Genomic DNA, 22,762 nt, shown 5'->3' on the forward strand with positions numbered 1-22,762 from the left:
ACCTTTGGATAAGGCACTATGTAAGGACAAGTTTTCGAAAACTTGTCTGAGAGGTTACTTGAATGTTTGGGGAAATGCAAAGTGCTTTCTCATGCTCTCTCGTTCGAACCTACTGAGCCTCCACATTTTCCAACTGATACTATTCTTGGAGGGAGTGAGTGATTTATTAAGATATTTATGGAATAAACCATATAATTATGAAATGATTCTGCATCCAGATGGTATAGTGCACAGGCACTTAATGTATTGTGCCATGGAGCCATACAATATGGGAGCATCCTCCAGGTTCTCATCAAGACAATTACCAGAAGAGGACTTTGGTGAAGACCAGGCCTAGCTATTTCTCCCACGGAGAAGGAAAGACAGAGGATGAGTCACCCTCGGCAGCTCATGGGGCAATTACTTTCAGGAAGACCTCATTTAGGAACAAGCCAAGGTTTTTAAAATAAAGAGAAAATAAGTTTTAAAACCAAGCATTCTGCAGAGATACAGGCTGTAGTCATCATGGGGAAAGTTGAACCTGTGTGTACATAAAATGGCCTTGAGCTGATTGTGTCACTGAAGGCCTATCAAAAATTTATACGCAAAACTATGTGGATAAAGGAGCAATGTCCCACAATTTTTTTGACACCTTTGATCTTTAATGTAGAATTAATAACGGAAAATAAGGAGATGGTAGATGAATTGAACAGATATTTTGCATCGGTCTTCACTATTGAGGATACAAGTAACATCCCAGTATTAGCTGTAAGTCAGGAAATGCAAGGGAGGGTGGAACTCAAGAAAATTACAATCACCAGGGAAGTGGTACTGAACAAATTGTTGGAGCTGCGGGCTGACAAGTCCCCGGGTCCTGATGGACTTCATCCTAGGGTCTTAAAAGAAGTGGCTAGTGAAATAGTTGATGCGTTAGTTTTAATTTTCCAAAATTCCCTAGATTCGGGGAAGGTTCCATTAGATCGGAAAATAGCCAAATTTACTCAAAAAGGGAGGGAGACAGAAAGCAGGAAACTACAGGCCAGTTAGCATAACATCTGTCTTAGGGAAAATGTTAAAAGCTATTATTAAAGACGTTTATAGCAGGGCATTTAGAAAAATTCAAGGTAATTGGGCAGAGTCAACGTGGTTTTGTGGAAGGGAAATCATGTTTTAACCAATTTATTGGAGTTCTTTGAGGGAGTTTCATGTGCTGTGGATAAAGGGGAACCGGTGGATATATTGTACTATGTATTTCCAGAAGGCATTTGATAAGGTGCCACATCAGAGGTTATTGCAGAAAATAAAATCGCATGGTGCAGGGGTTAACATATTGGTATGGATAGAAGATTGGCTAGCTAACAGGAAAGAGTAGGCATAAATGGGTCATTTTCTGGTTGGCAAAATGTAACAAGTGGTGTGCCATGGATCTGTGCTGGGGCCTCAACTTTTTACAATTTACATAAATGACTTGGATGAAGGGAATGGTTGCTAAATTTGCTGATGACCCAAAGGTAGGTAGGAAAGTTACTTGTGAAGAAGACATAAGGGGGCGATAAAGGGATATGGATAGGTTGAATGAGTGGGCAAAGACCTGACACATGGAGTATAATGTGGGGAAGTGTGAAATTGTCCACTTTGGCAGAAAGAATAAAAAAAAGCGTATTATCTAAATGGTGAGAGGATGCAGAGGGATCTAGGTGTCCTAGTGTTTGAATCACAAAAGGTTAGTATGCAGGTACAGCGCATAATTAGGACAGCTAATAGAATGTTATTGCTTATCGTGAGGGGAACTGAATACAAAAGTAGGGTGATTATGCTTCAGTTATACAGGGCACTGGAGACCACATCTGGAGTACTGTGTACAGTATTGGTCTCCTTATTTAAGGAAGGATATAAATTAAAGGCCAACTCAGGTCTGCAAATAAAACCTGACCCGAGCCCGACAGAACCACATCCAACCCCGAGCCTGAGCTGGCCTGAGTCCTTCCATTTTTTCCCGCGCCCGACTCGACCATCAGTTAATCTACCTTCCGTTTTTCACTTTGCTGATCTGCACAAGCTTAAAATAACTAATGAAACCACCTTTCTAGTCCAAAAATTACATTAACATTGGAGCCACTTACCTGAGGTTGTGACAGACTGTGCCTGAGCCCGAATGCCGGAGCTGTAAGTGCAACCTGACCCGGACCCGACACGTCGGGTCCTTTCAGGTCGGTTAGCCAGACTTTAATGTAAATGCGTTGGGGGCAGTACAGAGAAGGTTTACTAGACTAATACCTGGAATGGGCGGGCTTTCTTATGAGGAAAGGTTGGACAGGCTAGGCTTGTATCTGCTGGAATTTAGAAGAGTAAGAGGTGACTTGATGAAATGTATAAGATCCTGTGGGGTCTTGATGGGGTGGATGTGGAAGGGATGTTTCCCCTTGGAAGAATCTAGAACTAGGGGTGACTGTTTAAAAATAAAGGGTTGCCCATTTAAGACCCAGATGAGAAATATTTTCTCCTGAGGGTCATGAGTCTTTGGAATTCTCTTCCTCCAAAGGTGGTGGAAGCAGCGTCTTTGAACATTTTTAAGGCAGCGGTAGATAGATTCTTGATAAGCAAGGAGATGGAAGGTTATGGGGGGTAGGTGGAAATGTGGAGTAATCAGTTCAACCATGAACTTATTCAATGGCGGAGCAGGCTCGAAGGGCCAACTGGCCGCCTACTACTCCTAATTCGTATGTTCGTATGTAAAGCCAGCAGCTCTCCCTGTCTCTACCCTCTTCCCACCCCCATTCACAACATTGGTTGCAAGAATATGGACTCCAGTACCCAATGCAAATTCCATTCCAACTATATATCACTCTGAAGAACTTTCAGACATCAGACCTTTTTATAAAAAAAACAAAAATTCCTTTTACTGATTTGAATGTTTACTCCATCGACGCCCCTCTTCCACCCCAACCCCCCCATCCCCAAACCCCTTTTCTTACTATTTAGGTTTACCTTGAAGTAGTGCTCTCACTTTACCTCTTTTCTCTCTAGTCTCTCCTATAAATGGGAGGTTTCCACTCTGCTACTTATTTCATGATTGAAGAGCCTGTTTTAAACTGTTTGGAAATGTAATTTTTACAGATTTTTATGAATAAAGTATATTTTGGAAATTAAAAAAAAAAGCCCAACGCAGGTGTGGAAAGAGATGCAGTGGTTTTTGTTGAGGTTCATCCCAAGCAGCTCCGTAACACAGGAGTCTGTGCTCTATGGGCTGTTCCCAGGGACGCACACTGAGACAAACATCAACTGCTGCTGTAGGACTATCAATTCAGTGAAAGACGCCCTTTGGTCTGCCCGAAACTTGCTGGTCTTCCAGCGCAAAGAGTTGTCCACCACCGAATGTTGCAGACTGGCACATTCCAAGGTCCAGGACTACGTGCTGAGGGACGCACTAAAGCTTGGGCAGCTGTGGCAAAGGCTCAATGGGGAAAGACTATTGTGTAAGGTCCCCCCACCAAGGTGAACTGAGGGGCTGGATCCATGGGAAACCCCTCGAACTATATCCAGAAAATATTTGTTTGCTGTAAAATGTACATAGCATGTAAAATGAAATGGAAGGGTTGTGAGGCAATTCACTCCTGTATTGAAGGAAACTGATCTCCTTTGCACTGTTTGTATTTTTTGACTTTGTGCTGTTTGGAACTGTTTTGTAATGTATTTAGTTTTTACAGACTTTTATGAATAAAGTATATTTTGGAAATTTAAAAAAAAAATTGAAGAGCCCAAAGCAGATTGCTCCCCAAGCAGACTGTCAAACTCATTTCTGGCAATGAGGCATTCTGTCAACTGTCAAACAAGCACCAAGATGTAGCATGGCTGGCAGTGAGAAGGACACTCCCTACCAGATCCTTCCTGTACGCCTGCAGTCTCACCGCCTCTGCATGCTGTCCTCAAGGCAGCTGCAGTGGGGAGGAGATTGTTGTCCACCTCCTTCTGAAATGTGCCTTTGCAAAGCAGATCTGGAAAGAGATGCAGTGGTTTTTGTTGAGATTCATCCCGAGCAGCTCCGTAACACAGGAGTCTGTGCTTTACAGGCTGCTCCCAGGCACGCACACCAAGTTAAACATCAACTGCTGCTGGAGGACCATCAACTCGGTGAAAGACGCACTTTGGTCTGCCTGAAATTTGCTGGTCTTCCAGTGCAGAGAGTTATCCACGACCGAGTGTTGCAGACTGACACATTCCAAGGTCCAGGACTACGTGCTGAGGGACGCACTAAAGCTTGGGACAGCCGCCGCAAAGGCTCAAACGGGGAAAGGCCACTGTGTAAGGTCCTCCCACCAAAGTGAACTGAGGAGCTGGAAACTGTGTAAAACCCATTGGGCTGTATACACCAGAGAATGTTTTTGATATGTAATGCAAATGTACGTTCCATATAAAATGGAATGGCAAGAATTGTGAAGCACCTCATGTTCTGTATCGAAAGAAACTGATCTTTATTGCACTCTCTGAAATCTCCAATTTGGATTGTCTGTGATGTATTTTTTTTACAAATTTTTATGAATAAAAAAATTATTTTTATAAATAAAAAAAATTGAACAGCCCAAATATCTCCAGTCTCCCCTGCCAGAATTACAAGTCTTTACACGTGCAGTATGTTGGAATATGATGGGGAACTGCAGTTGTGGGCACAAAGTTTCAGTTCCGGTTAGTTGTTCACTTTTTATTCAAAAGCTCTTGTGTAAAACTTTTTTTTTCCCCAGTTCTTTTTTTCTCTTTCTCATGCTGGCATGTACTTTAATGGGCATTCTTTGTCTAGGTAGTCACTTTTCATGTTTACACCTGAATAGTGTGTGGTGGCAGACTGCTGGAAGACATCACATGATCCCTATTAGGTCCTTACCTGATTGTACTCGTGTGTTCTGTTTTCCTCTAACCTGGGTCATTTAATGGGTTTCATTGGACAGGGATCAACAGTGGAAGCTTTGGCTGACTTTCCTGTTCCTTGGCTCAAAAGCTGATGTGATCAAACCCCATTCCATGTTTGAATAGGGAGGAAAAAAAGCACCCTCACACTCCAATTGTTTGGAGGGTCCCCTGTAGAGCACATGCCACATAGCTGGCTTGACAGCTCTGCAGATAGATAAATACCAGAGCTTAAGTAATTAAGGGGAATTCAAGGATAGCTGTTTTTTTTGTCTTTGAAAACTGCTTTCAAATTAAGATAATTGTGCATTGTCAGTGAGTGAATGCAAAGGGGATGGATGGAAAATTACATAGACTGGTAATTATCTAGCACATTATCTTCACAGCCAGAGGGTCCTTTAAAAGGTAACATGCCTTGTGTAACCAATTACTGAGAATATAATAAATTAAAGCTTTTACAGCCTGTGAAAATTTGAATGGCTAAAAATGTGATTTTGCCACTAATTGCTCAGTCTCCTTCAAAACGAGGGAATGGCAGGCATGGGAAGTTGGATAAGGAAAGGCTTTTTGACAGATCAGTACAATCTACCTATTGTAGACTCGACACACTTGCTTAATTACCTAGCAGAGGGACCCCCAAGCCTTTGGAACTGTGGGACTGGATATGGGGTGGTGGTGGAGGGGTGCTGATTTGATCAATAGACACATGAGCCCCAGATATAGGAAACCAAAAGCTCCATAAATGTACATTGAGACCCCCTCCCATAAATGGGCAAAATACAAGACCATCCATACCCAGACAAAGCCCGACACCCCAAGCCCTCAGCCAACCATTTCTCTCGCTCCCCCTCCTTATTCCTCTAATGCTTAAACTTCAGTCTTAACCCGGTAAACCTTCTGGGATGGGAGACTGGTACAAAAGTCTGTTATCTGACTCGAGGCTCAGCTGGTAGCACTTTTGCCTCTGAGTTGAAAGGTTGTGGGTTCAAGTTCCACTCTAGAGCCTCGAGTACAAAAATCTAGGCTGACGCTGCAGTGTTGTACTGAGGGAGTGCTGCTGTCTTTTCAATCCCGTCTGCCTCAGTTGGATGCAAAAGATCCCTTGGTGCTATTTCAAAGAAGAGCAAGGGAGTTATCCACAGTGTGTTGACCAACATTTATCATTCAATCAACATCACGAAAAGAGATTATCTTGTCATTATCACATTGCTATTTTTGGGAGCTTGCTCTGTGTAAATTGGCCAAGTTTCCTATGTTACAACACTTTGATAGTACTTCATTGGCTATAAAGCAAGTTGGGATATCCTGAGGTTGTGAAAGGTGCTATAACAGTCTTCCCCCCCCCCCCCCCCCACTTGGGGAGGAGCCTTTTTATCTCCCTCCAATCCTGGGAAATTTAAAATTACTTCAGGTGTGCTGCTCATTCAGCAGAACGGAACCCAGCCCGGTACATTTACAGCACCGCGCTGTCTCTGGGTCTGCAGTCAGTGCAGACCTCGGCAACAGTTAATCGCAGAAAGGATTCTATTGCCAAGATCAGCTGAGTCAGTACTGAAAATCTGCACACTCATCAGAATGAACAGTTATAAATTCCAGAATACCCAATATAAACAGGATGTTGGGATAACAAGCCTGGACTATCCTTAGTGAGATGCCAGTGTTAGTACTTGTACTGTTCATCTGGCACTGAGCCCCTCTTTCATATTAAGCTCACATGGGTCAATTTTAACTCTCAATGAAACTAACCATCGTCGAAGTACATTTTATGTGCTTAATATCCAAAGAATTTGAAGGCAGATGAAACAAACTTATGGACCAGATTTGGCCCAGTTGGGCAGTCCCAGGCTAATGGTTCTGCAAAATTTATCTGCATCCCAAGATAGTTGAATAAAACCTCACCAACTCATTCTATGCTTGTCACTTTCCTAATCAAAGGTCATCAACCTGCAATTGTGTTTCTTTCCCCACAGCTACTGCTTGACCTGATTGTTTCCATCATTTTCTGTTCTAATTTCAATTTTGCAGTATTTTGTTGCTGTTTAACTTTTCACATGCTGTTTTTCACAGCAGCATTTGGTCACCTCTGTCCATTAGGGGCGGCGCAGTGGTTAGCACCGTGGCCTCACAGCTCCAGCGACCCGGGTTCAATTCTGGATACTGCCTGTGCGGAGTTTGCAAGTTCTCCCTGTGACCGCGTGGGTTTGCGCCGGGTGCTCCGGTTTCCTCCCACAGCCAAAGACTTGCAGGTGATAGGTAAATTGTCCCTAGTGTAGGTAGGTGGTAGGGAATATGGGATTGTTGCACGGTTAGTATAAATGGGTGGTTGTTGTTCGGCACAGACTCGGTGGGCCGAAGGGCCTGTTTCAGTGCTGTATCTCTAAATAAATAAATTTATCTCATTTTTGTCCTGAGATTTTGAACGGATCCATCTTTTACTGGGATTCTGTTCCATGTGTTAATCTCATTGGTACAGTAGAGTGGGATGTTATTAGCATTTAAAATGCAGTTGAATGGTTGAGCTGAGGGACTGCAGAGCTGAGCTTCAGTTGACTGGCCTTTACTCCTCTTTGGTTCTATTAATTCATTGTCCATTTAGAAGATTGGTCATGGCTGCAGCATGGGTTTAATCCCGCTGTGGTAGTTCATGAAGACCTGCCTCCTCGCCTTGCCCTATGCTTGCAGAATGGTGACCCTCAAGCTATACATCACCAACTGTCTTACTCTAATGGGGAGAGATGCCTATGGTCCTTTGGGACTACAGCTACAACATGTTGGTTGGTCATGCTGTTCCTCTTCCCTGATAAAGGGAAAATTCACAAGTTCCAAGTGCATTTATATTAGCACAGAAACAACTGGATAAAAGACTTTGCTTCTGCACGGATCATAAAGGCAACTCTTCCACTGTCTTACTCCACCATCCTTGTACTCCAAATCTTAAATCAAGGTTCAGTGAATTTGAGATTTGTTTTTTTTCCCCCAAACAATCCCTGATGCACGTTAATTAGTTGGACTGAAGCCAGCTCAGGACTACCTCTGGAGCTGAGAGTCCCAGGGCTGCATTGTCCACATTTGACTCTCAAAAGATTTCATTGTTCCCTGTGCTTTTTTCTTTCCCTGTTGCAGGACACTCTGATTACTTCCTCTTTCCTCACCACGGGCTTTGGGCCAAGGCTGCATCCGCTGTCATTTGGAGAAGGAGTTGAAGTAGACCCTTTGCCGCCAAAGGAGATTAGGTAAATGACAGGACACCTCTGCTGGAGCTGCAGGATGTGTTTGGTTTTTTTTTTCTCTCCAGTTTGTTGAAATGAAAGAGATTTTTGTAATTTAGTAATATGTTTTTGTCCACACTCGAAGCTTAATAAAAATTCCACATTGGGGTGTTGTGGATTGTACTGATGAACCAAATGGGGCTGGAGACCTAATGTAAACAAATTCTGTTTCCCATTTCTGCACTGTATCTGGCATTACAAATTAGCTTTTTTTTCTCCTAGATATTCTCTCCAAGTCAGTGTGACTGGTCGCTCATAGGCAGATCCCACATTCCTTCACAATCAGGACTTCATTGCCTTGTATCTTGTAATAAAATATGCCATACTGTCCCTGTTACAGGGCTAAATGTAGCTCTTCCTCTGGGCTAAATGTAACTCTTCCTCAGGGCTTGCTCTATTTTAAAAGAAGTAATGGTTCTCTCGATATGTCTCCCATACCAGGTCTTGGTCAACTGAGTTAGCCTAAGTGATTCCTCTTTTGTTCCTTTGCTGGTCAGTCAACCAGCAGCTTGACCTCTAACCCCCTCCCTGTCTGGCTGTTGGCCAAATAGGACTGACAAATTGATAGCTGCACCCTGACCAAGCGTGAACTCCTTGATACTAACAGCTCCTGAACTGAAATGGATGCGGCATTTCTATATCTAATATTTGATTATTTGCTGGGATCTTTTTAATGCCCATTGTTCTACGATGGAATGAAAAGCAGGATGCAGAATTTTGGATAAATGTTTTGTCCGAATTCTAAACTGTTTCTCTGCACTGCTGTTCAGGGAACCATTTTTGATTTGCAAGTTACACGTAACTATAAACCACACCAAGATCATCTTGTGGTGAAATAGAAATCCCAAAACATGGCACTTAGGTAAAACACATTTGACTCTAAACTGTCTTCCCTGAAGTGGCCTTGCAAAACACTCGGTTCTATCAAACTGCGGCGCAGTGGTTAGCACCGCAGCCTCACAGCTCCAGTGACCCGGGTTCAATTCTGGGTACTGCCTGTGTGGAGTTTGCAAGTTCTCCCTGTGTTTGTGTGGGTTTCCTCCGGGTGCTCCGGTTTCCTCCCACATGCCAAAGACTTGCAGGTTGATAGGTAAATTGGCTATTATAAATTGCCCCTAGTATAGGTAGGTGGTAGGGGAATATAGGGACAGGTGGGGATGTGGTAGGAATATGGGATTAGTGTAGGATTAGTATAAATGGGTGGTTGATGGTCGGCGCAGACTCGGTGGGCTGAAGGGCCTGTTTCAGTGCTGTATCTCTAAAACTAAATGGATTTTTATCCGTTTTTTTTCTCTCTGCTAAATTTAGCTAGACTTGCCATTCGTGGGTCACTGCTTTGAAACTTTACCCGCATTGAAAGGTCCTTGGACAACATTGTGTCAGAAATGGGTTGTGCCTTTGGTTGAGCAGTGGTGAGTTCCCAGGCAGGATCAACCTAGCCAATTCCTCTAGGCCATGGTCCAGTGTGAGACTCTGTTTCAGCAAATTGCCTCGTAAAGGAAATATGAGCGTTTTTGAATAAAAAGCCCCTTGTGTGTTTGCTCCCAGGTACACCGCCTCTGTGAAGTATGATTCAGACCGGCACTATGTCAACAATGTGATCCTGCAGCACACCCTGGGCATAAGCTCCTGCAGCCAGACAGTCATCTGCGTCCCTAACTGCACATGGAGAAATTACAAGACGGAGTTGAAATTTGAGCCGCAACACAAACCGCAGCGATTCCGCAGCACTATCATTGTTTACCCGAAGTATGCAAAGACGGTCTATACAACCACTGTGGATTACAACTGCAGAAAAGCAGCACGGAAATTTTTGTCCAGCGTGGAACTGGAAGCCACAGATTACAGTAGCAGTGAAATGGTGTTCTTTGATGGCCAGTGACTTAAAATAACATACTCCCTGCTTTTTTTGTTCTTTTAAGAGGTTTTTTTTGAATCCATTGATTCGTTAGACTGTCCAAAATTGCTTCTAAATCGTGGTGGCTTCTGAACCTGTTCAATACTGCATTTCTTTTACTCTTTGCCACATAATCTACATCGTGTTTCTTTTTTAATCGCCCAATAAAGTTTAGGAATTTTCTTAGAGATTTTATTGCCATTGACGCGTATAGGACAGGAATAGATTAAGGACGTGAAACACAGGAAACCAGTTGTAATTTTAATTGTTTTAATATGTATGGATTGGTGATGGGTGTTGAGGTGCATCAACTTGTCCGTCCGCCGGGAACCTGGGTGTGAGTCTGTGTGGGAATGGGTGCATTGTCCCCAAAGTTTACACGAGGTCCTACACAGCGTGAGTACAGTGTGGGGAAGGACATGAGAAGTAAGTCGGAAAACTTGGCTGCGCCTGGCCTTGACCAGCATACACAGACTGGAGATAGGTGTAGCTGAATGTCGGTCTTGTTTTGAGTTTGGGCATGGGACTGAGTGTCCGGGTGATGCTGGGCAAAAGACTCAAAACATGACTCCAAGGAAATCCCATTGCATGCACCAATTTTTTTTTCTAAACTTTACACTGAAGTAATTTAGCACAGCTTGTGCATTTATTACATAAAAGTGGAAATGCTGTGTTTGAAGCAATTAGTTCAGTTGAAATACAGTCCAGGTACAATCAGCAGTGGAGGGTTTGGAATAAGTAAACTTGAGGTTAATGTGGATTTCTTCATGACAAACTGAACAATTGTAATTGTGTTTTAATAGGTTTCTTAACATTCTCCCTGGATTGCACTGTACTTTAGTAACAGCCCGCACCTGATGTCCACATATGTCACCACATATTTGCTGAAATATTACAGGGCTCTGAAGAATTCCATTACGACCCTATGAAATAAAGTGTAGTGGGACTTAATTTTCAAATGTACTACTTACCGGTAAAAAGATAACATTACCCCACGCCTGCTTATGTTGAAAACTATTTCATTTGCCTTTATTATAGCCGGGAAGGGTGGTGGAGGGGGAAGGATTATTATCTATTCTTTCCTTTGGAAACATTATCAGAGATGGTTGGATGTTGTGCCACCTCAGCTGTTTTACCTGAAACCAGCTCTTCACAAGTGAGGAAACTATATGGGTATTGTATGACTAAAGGTGCTATACTCCTGATAGAACTGAGTGGAGTATCAGGATGGGTATAGATGAAGAAGGCTAGCCAGAAAGACTCAACCATTTCTCTTCTCATCCCTCCCCCAAGACATCCAGCTCTTCCTTGAATGATTGTCGGAGCCTTGCCTACAATGCCCTCCCTGCACCAGTCCATTCATGGATTGAGCACTGTTTTGTGAAGAACTTGCTGACCTGCCAAAGTTTACCTTTCACCAGTATCAACCACCGTCCTCTTGTCGTGGTTTATTCTCCTTTGTGTATATAAATGAGTCACAGAGATGCTCAATTTTGAAGAGTAAACCATCTGCTACAACACTTTATGAAACTTGCAGTTTTAAAATAGTAATTTTTTTCGGTGATTGGTCAGAAGTTGCTCTTAATGGGGCTGTAAGAACAGGTTCTTAATATGGTATCTACAAATCTGATGGTGTTGGCAGTGCATCTAATGCTGAAATGAGAGTGGCAGATTGTGCAAGGTTGCATTGAAACTTGAAGGCTTGTTTTAGGTCTAATGGTGGGTTAGGATGGGCTCCTTCAAGACACATTGGATATTGACAATGAGGGAAAAGCAAGTTAATGCTACCAAGTTGTACTAGCTACGGTTGGAAGATACAATACTTGCTACATTTCAAAGCCAGCTTCTTTGGGTGGGGGGTGTGTGGTGTTTGAGGGTTGATGGGGAGGGTTCAGCCACTTTAAAACTGCTCAAGCACTTGTAATATTTGGAAGGGTACAAATAAGACTGCTTCCTTTCTTTTTTTCTTTTGAGGAGTTAAAAAGACCAAAAGAGGAAAGTTTCTCTTACTGAAGCACTTGTCTAGAATGTGGTTCAACAAATGTTTGCACAAATATCCCAGCTCAGCCCAAGCAGTTTTAAAAAAAAAAAAATACAGTATAGGTATTGTATGTGGCTGGTTCAATAAATGTGGAATATTTTAATGTATCTGTAGTTGTGTGATTATTCAGGTTACTAGATTAAACAGATTGCCTGAAGCCATTGATAAGGGCCTTAATGCTTTAAAAGATGACTTTTTCAGGACTCTCGATGGTGCCTCAAGTTCGCACCGATGAGGGGAGCTTAACCCAGTTGAAGAGCATGTGTTAAGATGCACACTGCAAGCGTTTTAAGTTTGTGCACACACTTAAATATGGTGTTGCATACCGAATACCTGACACCTGACTAGGCTTTGCAGCAATGATTTAAGTGAGTGGGGGAAGACATGATCCCGGCAGTTTCATGAAATGCGACACTTGTCCTGAAATAGTTCAGATAATCCGTGAAACAGATCAGCTCTGCTGATGTATGTTTGGTCATTGAAATTGACTGACTAAATTGCTAGTCTTAAAAGGGCATAGCTATTTGACTCCGAATTCAGTAATGTCTTCCACATTCAAAACTGGGAACTGATATTTGTTTATTGAAAACTTTTGGATGAGCCAAATATTTCAGCATTAGAATTGGAAAAAGTTAGGATTTTAATTGTATTTCGGAGCAGTGGAAGTACACAATATTTCCAGACCAACATGACATGAAGTGCCCCAAGGTTTGTATGCAAACAGATTGGGAGCAATCTACTCCAATGTCAGAACGCAATGTCAATTGGTAAGTGTACATGGGCTATACATGTTCTGTTACAAACTGTTATTAATGTTTCTCAAAAATAGCAATTAAACTCCACTATATAAAGGAATGCCTTAAATTCCACTTTAAAAAATGTTTCTCAAGGCTAGTGAAATTAGCTTTAATGCTTTTTTAAAAGAAAAGTAATTATTTGGGATTTTATGCTAAATGTGTGGATCATAATGTGTTGGGTAATGGATACATCATTTCACAATCCGTAACTAATGACTATCTCGAGTGTTTTCCAATCCGTTGTAGCTGGAGCAGTTAGAGTAAAAACCCACCAATAGTCTCAACTCCATCTTTAGAAGAATGTTCCCCTAATGCATCAGAATTTTTTTCTACCCAACTCTGCCAATTCCTATGACCTCTGAGTGAGCTGGTCAGTTTAGAGCAGTTTTATGCTATGGGCTATCTATACTTTTCCCCTGCTGCAGTGGGTCCAAAGTAAACTTTCATTCTGCTAGTCTACTGGATTCTGGCTCAGGACCTGCACTGGAGAGGACATGATGGCAACCTAGAGTACCATCCATTTTGATTTGTCTACATAATTGCTTATTTGTGAATGTTTCTGCTGGGTAGGTGGGATGGGTTGGGGCGCTCTATGCAGTGGCCGTCTGTCTTCCATGCTTTCTAAATTTGGCTAAAGGTACACTTTTTCACATGAAGGATGATACAGGTCTAGCTTCAGCCTTTCCTTCCTTCACTGTGCTGTGCTGAAGTGATCTGTTGTAGCCCAGATCTGGATGAGAATGGGCTTAACCTTGCTGCAGTGTGCAGGTCAAAGTGGAAGGGGAGCGTAAAGTGAGTAAATGTAATGCTAGTACTGTAATTGTAATCCAGGCGTGCCTGTATGATGAAAATACTGAAAGTCGTGACCATTCTTTTCTCCAGTTTGCCCCAATCTGACTCACTTTATAGGTGGAGATTTGAAACTGTGTTACACCACCCTGTCTGTAAACACTAAATTAAGTTACAGAATGGCTTCATTGTAGTACAGTTTGGATTAAAGTGCAAATACTATGAAGCAATGTGCCAGGCATAGCATTCCAGAGCATGAGGAATTTAAAGTGGCTTGACTTTTTGCTTTTTTAACTATGCTTTCTGACAATTGGGGGATGAGATTTTTCTGTTATTTACTTCAAGATTGCTTAAATTCTGCTACAATAATTTGTTCAGTGATTAGTCACTCCGTTACTCGTGTATCAGAACATTGTTTGGCCTGGCATGGATTGATTTTGCTGAAAGCTTTTTTTTTTAAAGCTTTGTATTGTTTCAAGTAGAGATTTGATTTGAAAAAGGTGCAAAGTATGAATTTAAAAAATGGCTTACCCAATAGATGTTGCATTTTGCTGTATTAATGTACTGGAATTTTTAATATCTAACTTCCATCCATTTTAATGCTCTTTACTGAAATGGGTGTCTGTTGGGGTGGTCAGAAGAGTTTAATAACATGCAGAGAGTTATGTCAGACAGAAAATTAGTTTCAAACCACTCTTGTACTTTGTAGGAGCCAGCAAATTATGCTGCTTGCCCAAAGGGGGAATGAGGAAATAAATGATTAAAATAGGGGGAAAAGGATACTAATTGAGGAATTGAACATGTGTCACTGTCTGTTGGATATAGTTCTGTTTTTTTTTATTATTGACAATGCCGTTCAACCCCTGCATGTGAGCTGGCTCTACGATGTCAGTGCAACCTCTTTATTCTGCCCCATTAGCTTTGGAGCCCTTTTACAGTAAAACTGGATTGTTCTTCAGTGTCTCATTGAAACCCAGTGAAATTACAACACATCAAAACCTTCCACTAAGCAAGGTTAATTTACTGTAAGGACTTTAGCAGCAAGAAATACAGCCAAGTGTAACTTTTAGAAAAAAGTACTTTAATAACTCACCAGTCACTTGGCCTGATAAATTGTGTGTACAACAAAGCAGTGAAGAGACAGTTAATTCCTGAGGAATAATTCATAAACTGTTACAATTGTAAAGCAATTAGATCAATATGTAGTTTTTTTTTTTGTAAACAAATATCAAGTCCAGAAGGCATGTTTTTGAACTAACTGCATTACAGTAAGGGCTATCTTTAATTTGAATTCTGTAAGAAATAATATGTGCAAGATGTCCCTTTTTCAATTATCTATAACAGATTTCTATGGAAAGTGAAGATATATGCACACTCAAAGACTCTTTTTGGAGGGGGAGGATTTTATAGTATTGTGGTCCTGAGTTGAAGCTCTGGGACTGGCCAGTAACTCCACCTAACACAATACATTATGATCTTCCTCGTTTGCTGGAGTATCGAATCTTGCTGTTACTGATCTCTGCACAGATTTGGGACAACATTCATGTTGACTAACTGCAAATTTACAGAAGATATAGAATTTTGCATATGTGTTGTGTTCTATGATTAAAGAGCCCAAAAACTTACAAACCAATATAATGAACAATGACAAGTAAAGACCCTCTGGTCCTTCTAGCCTGTCCCACATAATTGCGATACCTTTTGTATCACAATATATACACAATCAGCTGAAACTGTGACATCCTGTAAAATGTTATAAGGAGAGCGACAACAGATGATTGAGTGGCCAACTTCCCAACCCACCTAATGTAAAATTCATGGCTTGTATATTTGTATATTTTTAAAGTGTGGTCCACCGTATTCTTTTGAATCAATGGCGACCCCGTCTGGGCAGTGTACCACAGAACTTGTCATAGTCTGTGTCAACTGAACAATGAAACCAAAGATCAAATCCTTGATTAACTGCACTGCATGCACAAATGTAAAATCAGGAACCTTGGTATTTAGAATATTTAAAAATAAATGAGGCTGACAGCAATTTCTTGTAATTTGAGACATTTGTACATTCAAATGTATTTATGCAATCATTTTTGATTTGTGGTAACTTTAAATGCACAAATTTGGAAAAAATTGATATTGACAATCTCCTGACATTTTTTGGTATTTTCATTTGATATCTTTGCAATGTTAAATTATTTTTATAACATTTTTGCATTTGAAAGCAGCGTCAAGCTTTTCTTTGGGAACACTGCAGCTCATTCTCAAGTATGATGGAAGCATTTTGAATGTGGGAGTTTCACGAGGACAAGACTGAGGTTGAATCTAAAAATCAGATGTACAGTAAGGCAAGATCTTCAATGGAGTGAACAATTCCTGCTGGGAGTGCAACCTTCTTTGTCTCACCTAAACAGAGTCGTGCAATAATTTGAGGTCAATTTTAACCATGGCAAAAAGAAAAGCTTTGTGTTTTTCAACCCATCTTTAACTCAGCGGAAAGCAAAATGGTGTTTTGGGTGCACTAAACATGCTCTGTGGGTCACAATTCTTCCTTTGCAGCTTTGCTCATAGATTTAGCAGTTGCTAAACTGTCTTAATGTGTAATAATGAAATTGGTCACAATTTCACATGTTAAACTGACCATGTGCCATCTGAGGGCAGGAAGGATTGCCCAGTTCAGAGTATTGCCAATACCATACCTGAAATGGCCACACAAAGTTGTGGGAGTACAGCCAGAGCTGACTAAACAGTATGATTTTCACCTCCATTGGGCTACTCACCCTATTTGAGAGAATTAGGAGTGGATTAGTGTCTTACCAGTCACTGCATTTTACTCACCTTAAAATCAAATTATCACAATTTTATAACATCATTCAACAAAGTACAAAATTCATAGCAAGAAAGAGGACAAGTTTGGTTTGGTTTGAATTTGCATGAGGAATAAAGCCATTAGCCTGAGCAGTTGTAGGTTTAAATACCAACTGTTTACCTGTGTACTGATAACTGCAGTATGGTCATTTTACATGCAAGGCTCTTGTTGTTATGCCCCAAAAAAGGGGAAACAATCCGATTCAAACCCCTTATTTTTTTCTCTTCACCCAGCTGAAAATGGCTTGTGATTACAGAGCCTAATCAGATTGCCTCAAATTATTAAAAAATGCACTAGTCAACATACTGAAACCAAAAATGAAGAGGTTTGAAACATGACTGACAGCCTGTGTCCTGGTTGGTTCAATAAGATTTTCTTTTAGAATGTTTGCAAAACATAGAAAGGGGAACTTAAACCACATTCAAATTTGCATTTGCAGATTTATAACTACAAGGAACATAATGGGATTGGAGGGGTACAGACTGGTTCAGGCAGTTGAAATGGACAGCTATGAAATTTGGACTTCAGGATCCCTGGCCCACAAAATAAGGGTTGGAGTGATCCTTTGCTGCTAGTTGCTGCAATGTTTTACTGCTGATGATATATGGATTCTCCTTCTGAGATTGAATATGAGAAAGCTCTTGTTGGCAGAATTGAATGCCCTGGCGTGTGCTCTTCTGGGCAGCCAGGTACCTCAACTGCCGATTTAGCTTGTAAAGTTTGATCCTTTCCTCTTCTGCCACGGGATCTTCAAGAACTCCATCCCATCGCAGAGTCTCATTTATTGAGGTAGCAAGCTGATCCACAGAGTAAAAGGAGGAAACGTCTGAACCCCGATTTCCGTCTGCTTTATTGCTGATATCCGTAGGTTTTGGACTTTGCTTGGCATCCCCTTGACTAGCTGACATTTCAATGCTTGGAGATGCAGAATGTGCATGGCGTTTGCTGCTTTTCCTATGTTTATGAGCTAAAGAGACAGGAAATGTTAGAAGCTGGACAGCAATGGCTGATTATAAAGAGGCTGTATATTTGAAGAGTTTAGTAATTTTTTTTAGGCACGTTAGTAGAAGTAGGTTCCAGCAACTCCTACTACTGTGATAAGGAAGCACTGATGTGTGTCCCCTGTTGGTTTTCAGGTGAAGTCATTATTATTAAAAGAATGAGGATTTTATTGTAATATTACTGTCCTACTGTTCTATATCTTGATAAAGTAAACAAGCAACCTACTCGAGGTGTTTGCTCATGCCACACTGAATTATTTGAAATAGTGTTCAAGAATGGCGGTTCCACCTCCCTTACGGGCAGCTGATCATGTTCCCAGGTTGCTCTACTTAAAAATTATAAATTTACTGCCATGGGGAAATTGTGGAGGTGACTGATATCGTAACATTTTACAGTGCAAGGCAAGAATTCATAACATACTAGAACAGCTAACCTGTACAAAATATAAAATGTAACTAAGATTGGGAGTAAGTTCGTTAAAATTCAGTCTTACTGTTCAGCTGCCATTTACAAAACACTTTCAGCTTGTGCTGCCACATGAACCCTGTGATTCTGTAAATGTCTTGCATAATTCTCTGGTATCTATTTATTCCGTAGCATATTAAGAGGGCAACACAGCTTTTACAATGGGATTAGGCAATACTATTCCAGGCATCAGGACTCTTAGTCTGCTCTGTTACAGTTTGTAATCACAAGATGCCATCTACTGGAATTCATATAAACTGCAATAGAATAATCCACATCATAGCCAGCACATACAGCCATTAACCAAAATAATTTGGCTGAATTCCCATTACAATAATACCTGCCATGTACGTGATGCTGCTTTCATTATTTAGTAACATGGAGCAATTAAAATTTGATTAAAGAGTTTGCACTGATCCAGAATGGATCTGAGTTCTACAGGGGTTTAGGGAGCTTTCTACTGCATAGTGCCAACTCTAATACAAAATAGTAAATAGGAATCTTGTTAAAACAAATACAAATAAAAGTTTATATATATTTGCTACTGTTATCCTATTTCTCTGTGGAAAGCTATACACTGCTCAGGGAAGGTAAATCATCTTTAAAAGAGCAAACTTGGAGCTGTCTGGACTTTGTTTTAATTATTCTTTTGCCCTACATCTTAAAGAAAGATGCACAGAAATAAGTGGGGTTTACAGTTCATTAGTTTGCCACATGAAATACAGTTCAAATAGATTTATTGCTGCAATACCAGCAAAAGTGGCTCAAACTTTGCTATGGGGTTGACCGCAGTCAAAAAACATACCAAGCAATTGCTAAATACCACACCTCTGTAGTTACAAAAAAATCTGAAGGCTTTGGAGAAGGTACAGAAGAGGTTTACTCGATTGGATGAGGGATAATAGCTTTGTGCATAGACTGGAGAAGCTTGGGTTGTTCTCTTTAGAGTAGAGACGTGTGAAGTGATGCATTTTGGCAGAAAGGAAAGGGTGAGGCCATATAGACTTAATGGCACAGCTCCAAAGAGTGTGCAGGAACAAAGGGAGCTGGGGGTGCATGTGCATGATTTTTGAAGGTGGGAGGACATATTCAGAGAGTGGTTAGCAAAGCATATGGAATCTTGGGCTTCATAAATAGAGGCATAGGGTACAAAAGCAGGGAAGTTATGCTGAACCTTTCAAAAGCTCTTGTTAGGTCCCAATTAAAATATTGCATCCAGTTCTGATCCCCACACTTTAGGAAAGATGTGAGGGTCCTTGAGAGGGTGCAGAGGAGATTTACCAGAATACTTCTGGTGAAGGGGGATTTTAGTTACAAGGTTAGGTTGCAAAAGCTGGTGCAGTTCTCCCTGGAACAAAGGAGATTTGATAAAGGTGTACAAGATTATCAGACTTGGATAAGGAAAAACTGTTCCCATTAACTGATGGTACAAGGACTTGGGGACATAGATTGAAAGCTTTCGGCCAGAGATGCAGGGGGAATGTGAGGAAGAACTTTTTTACACAGCGAGTGGTAAATGACTCTGACTCTAGAAGAAGTGAAGATTTGATGAAGATGTTTATAGTTGTGAAGGGTTTAGATAGAGTAAAAAAAGAGAAACTGTTTCCAATGACTGAAGGGATAATAACCAGAGGGCACAGATTTAAGGTGATTGGTAAAAGAACATAGGCGACATATGGAAAAGCTTTTTTACACAATGAGTGGTTAGGATTTGGAATGCACTGCCTGATAGGGTGATGGAAACACATTCAATAGCCTTCAAAAGGAAATTGGATAAATTCTTGATGAAGACAAAAATTACAGGAACATGGGGAAAGAACAGGAGTGGGTTTAATTGGATTGCTCTTTGAAAGAATGGACGCAGACTCGATGACCCAGAAGACCACCTTCTGTGCAATACTATTCTATGACTCTCTGATTCAGAGCTTCCACCAGTGGAAGAGTACAGCTGTGTCTATTGAAGCTTCTATTTAAGCTGTTCTAACTTAGGGTGGCACAGTGGCGCAGTGGTTAGCACCGCAGCCTCATTGCTCCAGCGACCCGGGTTTGATTCTGGGTGCCGGGTGCTCCGGTTTCCTCCCACAGCCAAAGACTTGCAGGTTGATAGATAAATTGGCCATTGCAAATTGCCCCTAGTATAGCTAGGTGGTAGGGGAAGGTGGGGATGAATGTAGGATTAGTGTAAATGGCACAGACTTGGTGGGCCAAAGAGCCTGTTTCAGTGCTGTATCTCTAAATAAAAAATAAAATAAAACTAGGGTAAAAGGAAGTAGAGGAAAAATCCACATTGACGAGATAAAAGCAAAATTGGAAACAAAAACAAATACCTGGAAGCACATAACAGGATCTGTTGGTGCCTGATAGGATGGGAGATGGCTTTTCATTTTGGGTGAGTGCAAGCCCTTCATCAGAACATAGTGCTGATGTGTACAGAGGCTGCACCTTCCCTGATGACTGATTTATAACAGTTTAGGGCTGGGAGACCTACTGCTCTTTTTTAAATTTGAAACCTTTTCCAGATTTTCCATCTCTCCAATTTTCTCTCCTTTTCTTTAGGCTTCCCAAAACTTAGCCATTCACCTGTTCTTTATGCCTTTAATTTTGTTACGGCTTTTTGATCTGTTATATCATCCAACTGATCATTCCACTAGCATTTCCTCCCTGAATTTGTCCTTCTTTTCCCCCATTTTCCCTCCCTTCACCCCCTTTCGGATGCTAATAATATACTTCTATATTTCTCAAAAAGTGTATGAATCCAAAATGCTAACTTAAAATAAAAGCAAAATACTGCAGATGCTGGAAATCGGAAATAAAAACAAGAAATGCTGGAAATACTCAGCAGGTCTGGCAGCATCTCTGGAGAGAGAAGCAGAGTTAACGTTTCAGGTCAGTGACCCTTCTTCAGAACTGACAAATATTAGAAATGTAAAAGGTTTTAAGCAAGTAAAGTGGGGGTTGGGCAAAAGATAACAAACAAGAAGGTGTTGATAGGACAAGGTCACAGAGAGTAACTGACCAGGTCATGGAACAAACACACACGGTATGTTAATGGTGTGCTGGTGTATTGAACATTGAGTTCAATAATTTCAGAGCATGACAAGCCCCACTTTTTTTTTATTTTTTATTTTAGTTTGTTTCTAGTGTGCCTACCCACTGTTTTTTTCATGTTTGTGCTTGGCTGTTCATTTTACTGTCAATTGACACCCTCTCTGTATTAATGCTTTGTCTTTCACCACACCATTAACATACCGTTTGCCTTTGTTCCATGACCTTCTGGTCAGTTATTCTCTGTGACCTTGTCCTATCAACACCTCTTTTGTTATCTCTTGCCACATCCCCGCTTTACTTGCTTAAAACCTTTTACATTTCTAATATTTGTCAGTTCTGATGAAGGATCACTGACCTGAAACGTTAACTCTGCTTCTCTCTCTACAGATGCTGCCAAAATGCTAACTGCTTGGTCTCACCACTGTTGCTAACAGAGCAGTCTTTTGTTTTTGTTGCAGCTTTCTGTGGGTGTCCGTATACCTTGTAGTACCGTAAAACCACTACACGTTTTTGAGCATCTTTCACAAATTTTGATGTTAATAATCCAGATACAAAATTTTAACTTTGCCCTACCTGAAACAGTCTCCTCTACAGTCGATGGCGTGCTTGAAGAATTTCTTCTTAACTTACAGGATTTCTTCTTCTCCTTATTGCTCTTTTTCTTAATTTTCTTCTTTTCTGCTGTCTCAACAGTCAGATTTGTGGTTGATTTTGCCTTATGTTTGATGTCTCGTATTTCATTCTCCATCATTTAACTATTAACCTTTCTTAATTTGCAATTTTGCATCAGATTTTTATAATTTCCCTTTTGTTTAAAGTTTCAGCAGGGAATCTTTTGTTTCATTTTCCCAGTATACTGAACATCAGCTAAAGGGGAGGAATTTTCAAAAGAAGATTTCGATGCACAAATACCTACAGAGTCACTAGTTCTCAAAGACTCTTGCAACAGGTTCTGAAGCAAAGCACTAGTTATTTTAAGTGCTTTTCTTCTTCGCCAGGCCTGGATTTGGATCTTTAGTCTTTTCCCTACTTTCTTTCGGGCTCTAGAGCTTTTTTTATATAATATATCCTTTTTATCGTTTGCTCTATGCTTTGAAGCAGTTGCTTTCACCTATACCAGTCAGACCTGTTTGTACCTCATGCTTATTCCAACTGCCTTCTGTTTAACATTTGTCTTCTTGTTCCAGGTTAAATTAAATTATTTCACTCTGTTTTAAGCCACAAGCTCTATCCAGCCCCAAAGCTGCTGTGTTTTAGCTGCATTTAGCCACCGCGGCCTCCCATTGACGCGTTACCATGGAGACGCCTCTTCTCCCCTTAGCAACCGTAACAAATCCGCCTAAAACATAGTTCCTGCAAAAAAGGCAACAATGAGAGCACTGCTTCATAAACAGAAATCGTCAAGGACGCTTGACGAATTTTCAGCTAACAATGTTCCAACATATTTTATTCGTGTCTCTGTTTCTCTTCTCGCTTCACAATTCAGGATTAGTTACATATCATTGCGCGGCAGCACTCCGCCCCCGGCTTGCGTCGGCTGTGGGTTCAAAATACCCGGGGCGGGTTTCTGGTTTCCATTCAAAGTTTTAGGGCTGTGCCATCTGGAGGAGCAATGAGGGACCATCGGCTCAGCGAGTTCGATCTGCGGATACATTTATGCGCCACTGTTTGTGAGCTGAACCTCAATACGGAACTGACCTTCGGCGT

The 22,762-nt window shown here is 41.1% G+C and overlaps 2 protein-coding genes across 2 annotated transcripts in view; one reads left to right on the forward strand and one right to left on the reverse strand.

Moving 5' to 3' along the window:
• rflnb (refilin B) overlaps positions 1 to 12,191 on the forward strand; it is a 28,485-nt gene extending 16,294 nt beyond the window's left edge. Inside the window, exons 2-3 of the mRNA XM_068010513.1 lie at positions 8,005 to 8,114; positions 9,699 to 12,191. Of these exons, the coding sequence (XP_067866614.1) occupies positions 8,005 to 8,114; positions 9,699 to 10,032 (444 nt within the window). The 3' untranslated portion in view covers positions 10,033 to 12,191. The remainder of the gene's footprint in view (positions 1 to 8,004; positions 8,115 to 9,698) is intronic.
• A 2,577-nt stretch (positions 12,192 to 14,768) lies between these two features.
• On the reverse strand, positions 14,769 to 22,761 carry liat1 (ligand of ATE1). The gene is made up of 2 exons (XM_068010514.1): positions 21,629 to 22,761; positions 14,769 to 17,507 (listed from the first exon to the last, which is right to left on the reverse strand). Exons 1-2 carry the CDS (start codon positions 21,804 to 21,806, stop codon positions 17,065 to 17,067), a joined length of 621 nt encoding a protein of 206 aa, XP_067866615.1. The 5' UTR covers positions 21,807 to 22,761; the 3' UTR covers positions 14,769 to 17,064.
• Position 22,762: the final 1 nt, after the last annotated feature.

Source organism: Heterodontus francisci, chromosome 30 (genome assembly GCF_036365525.1).
Source record: "Heterodontus francisci isolate sHetFra1 chromosome 30, sHetFra1.hap1, whole genome shotgun sequence".
NCBI lineage: Eukaryota > Metazoa > Chordata > Chondrichthyes > Heterodontiformes > Heterodontidae > Heterodontus > Heterodontus francisci.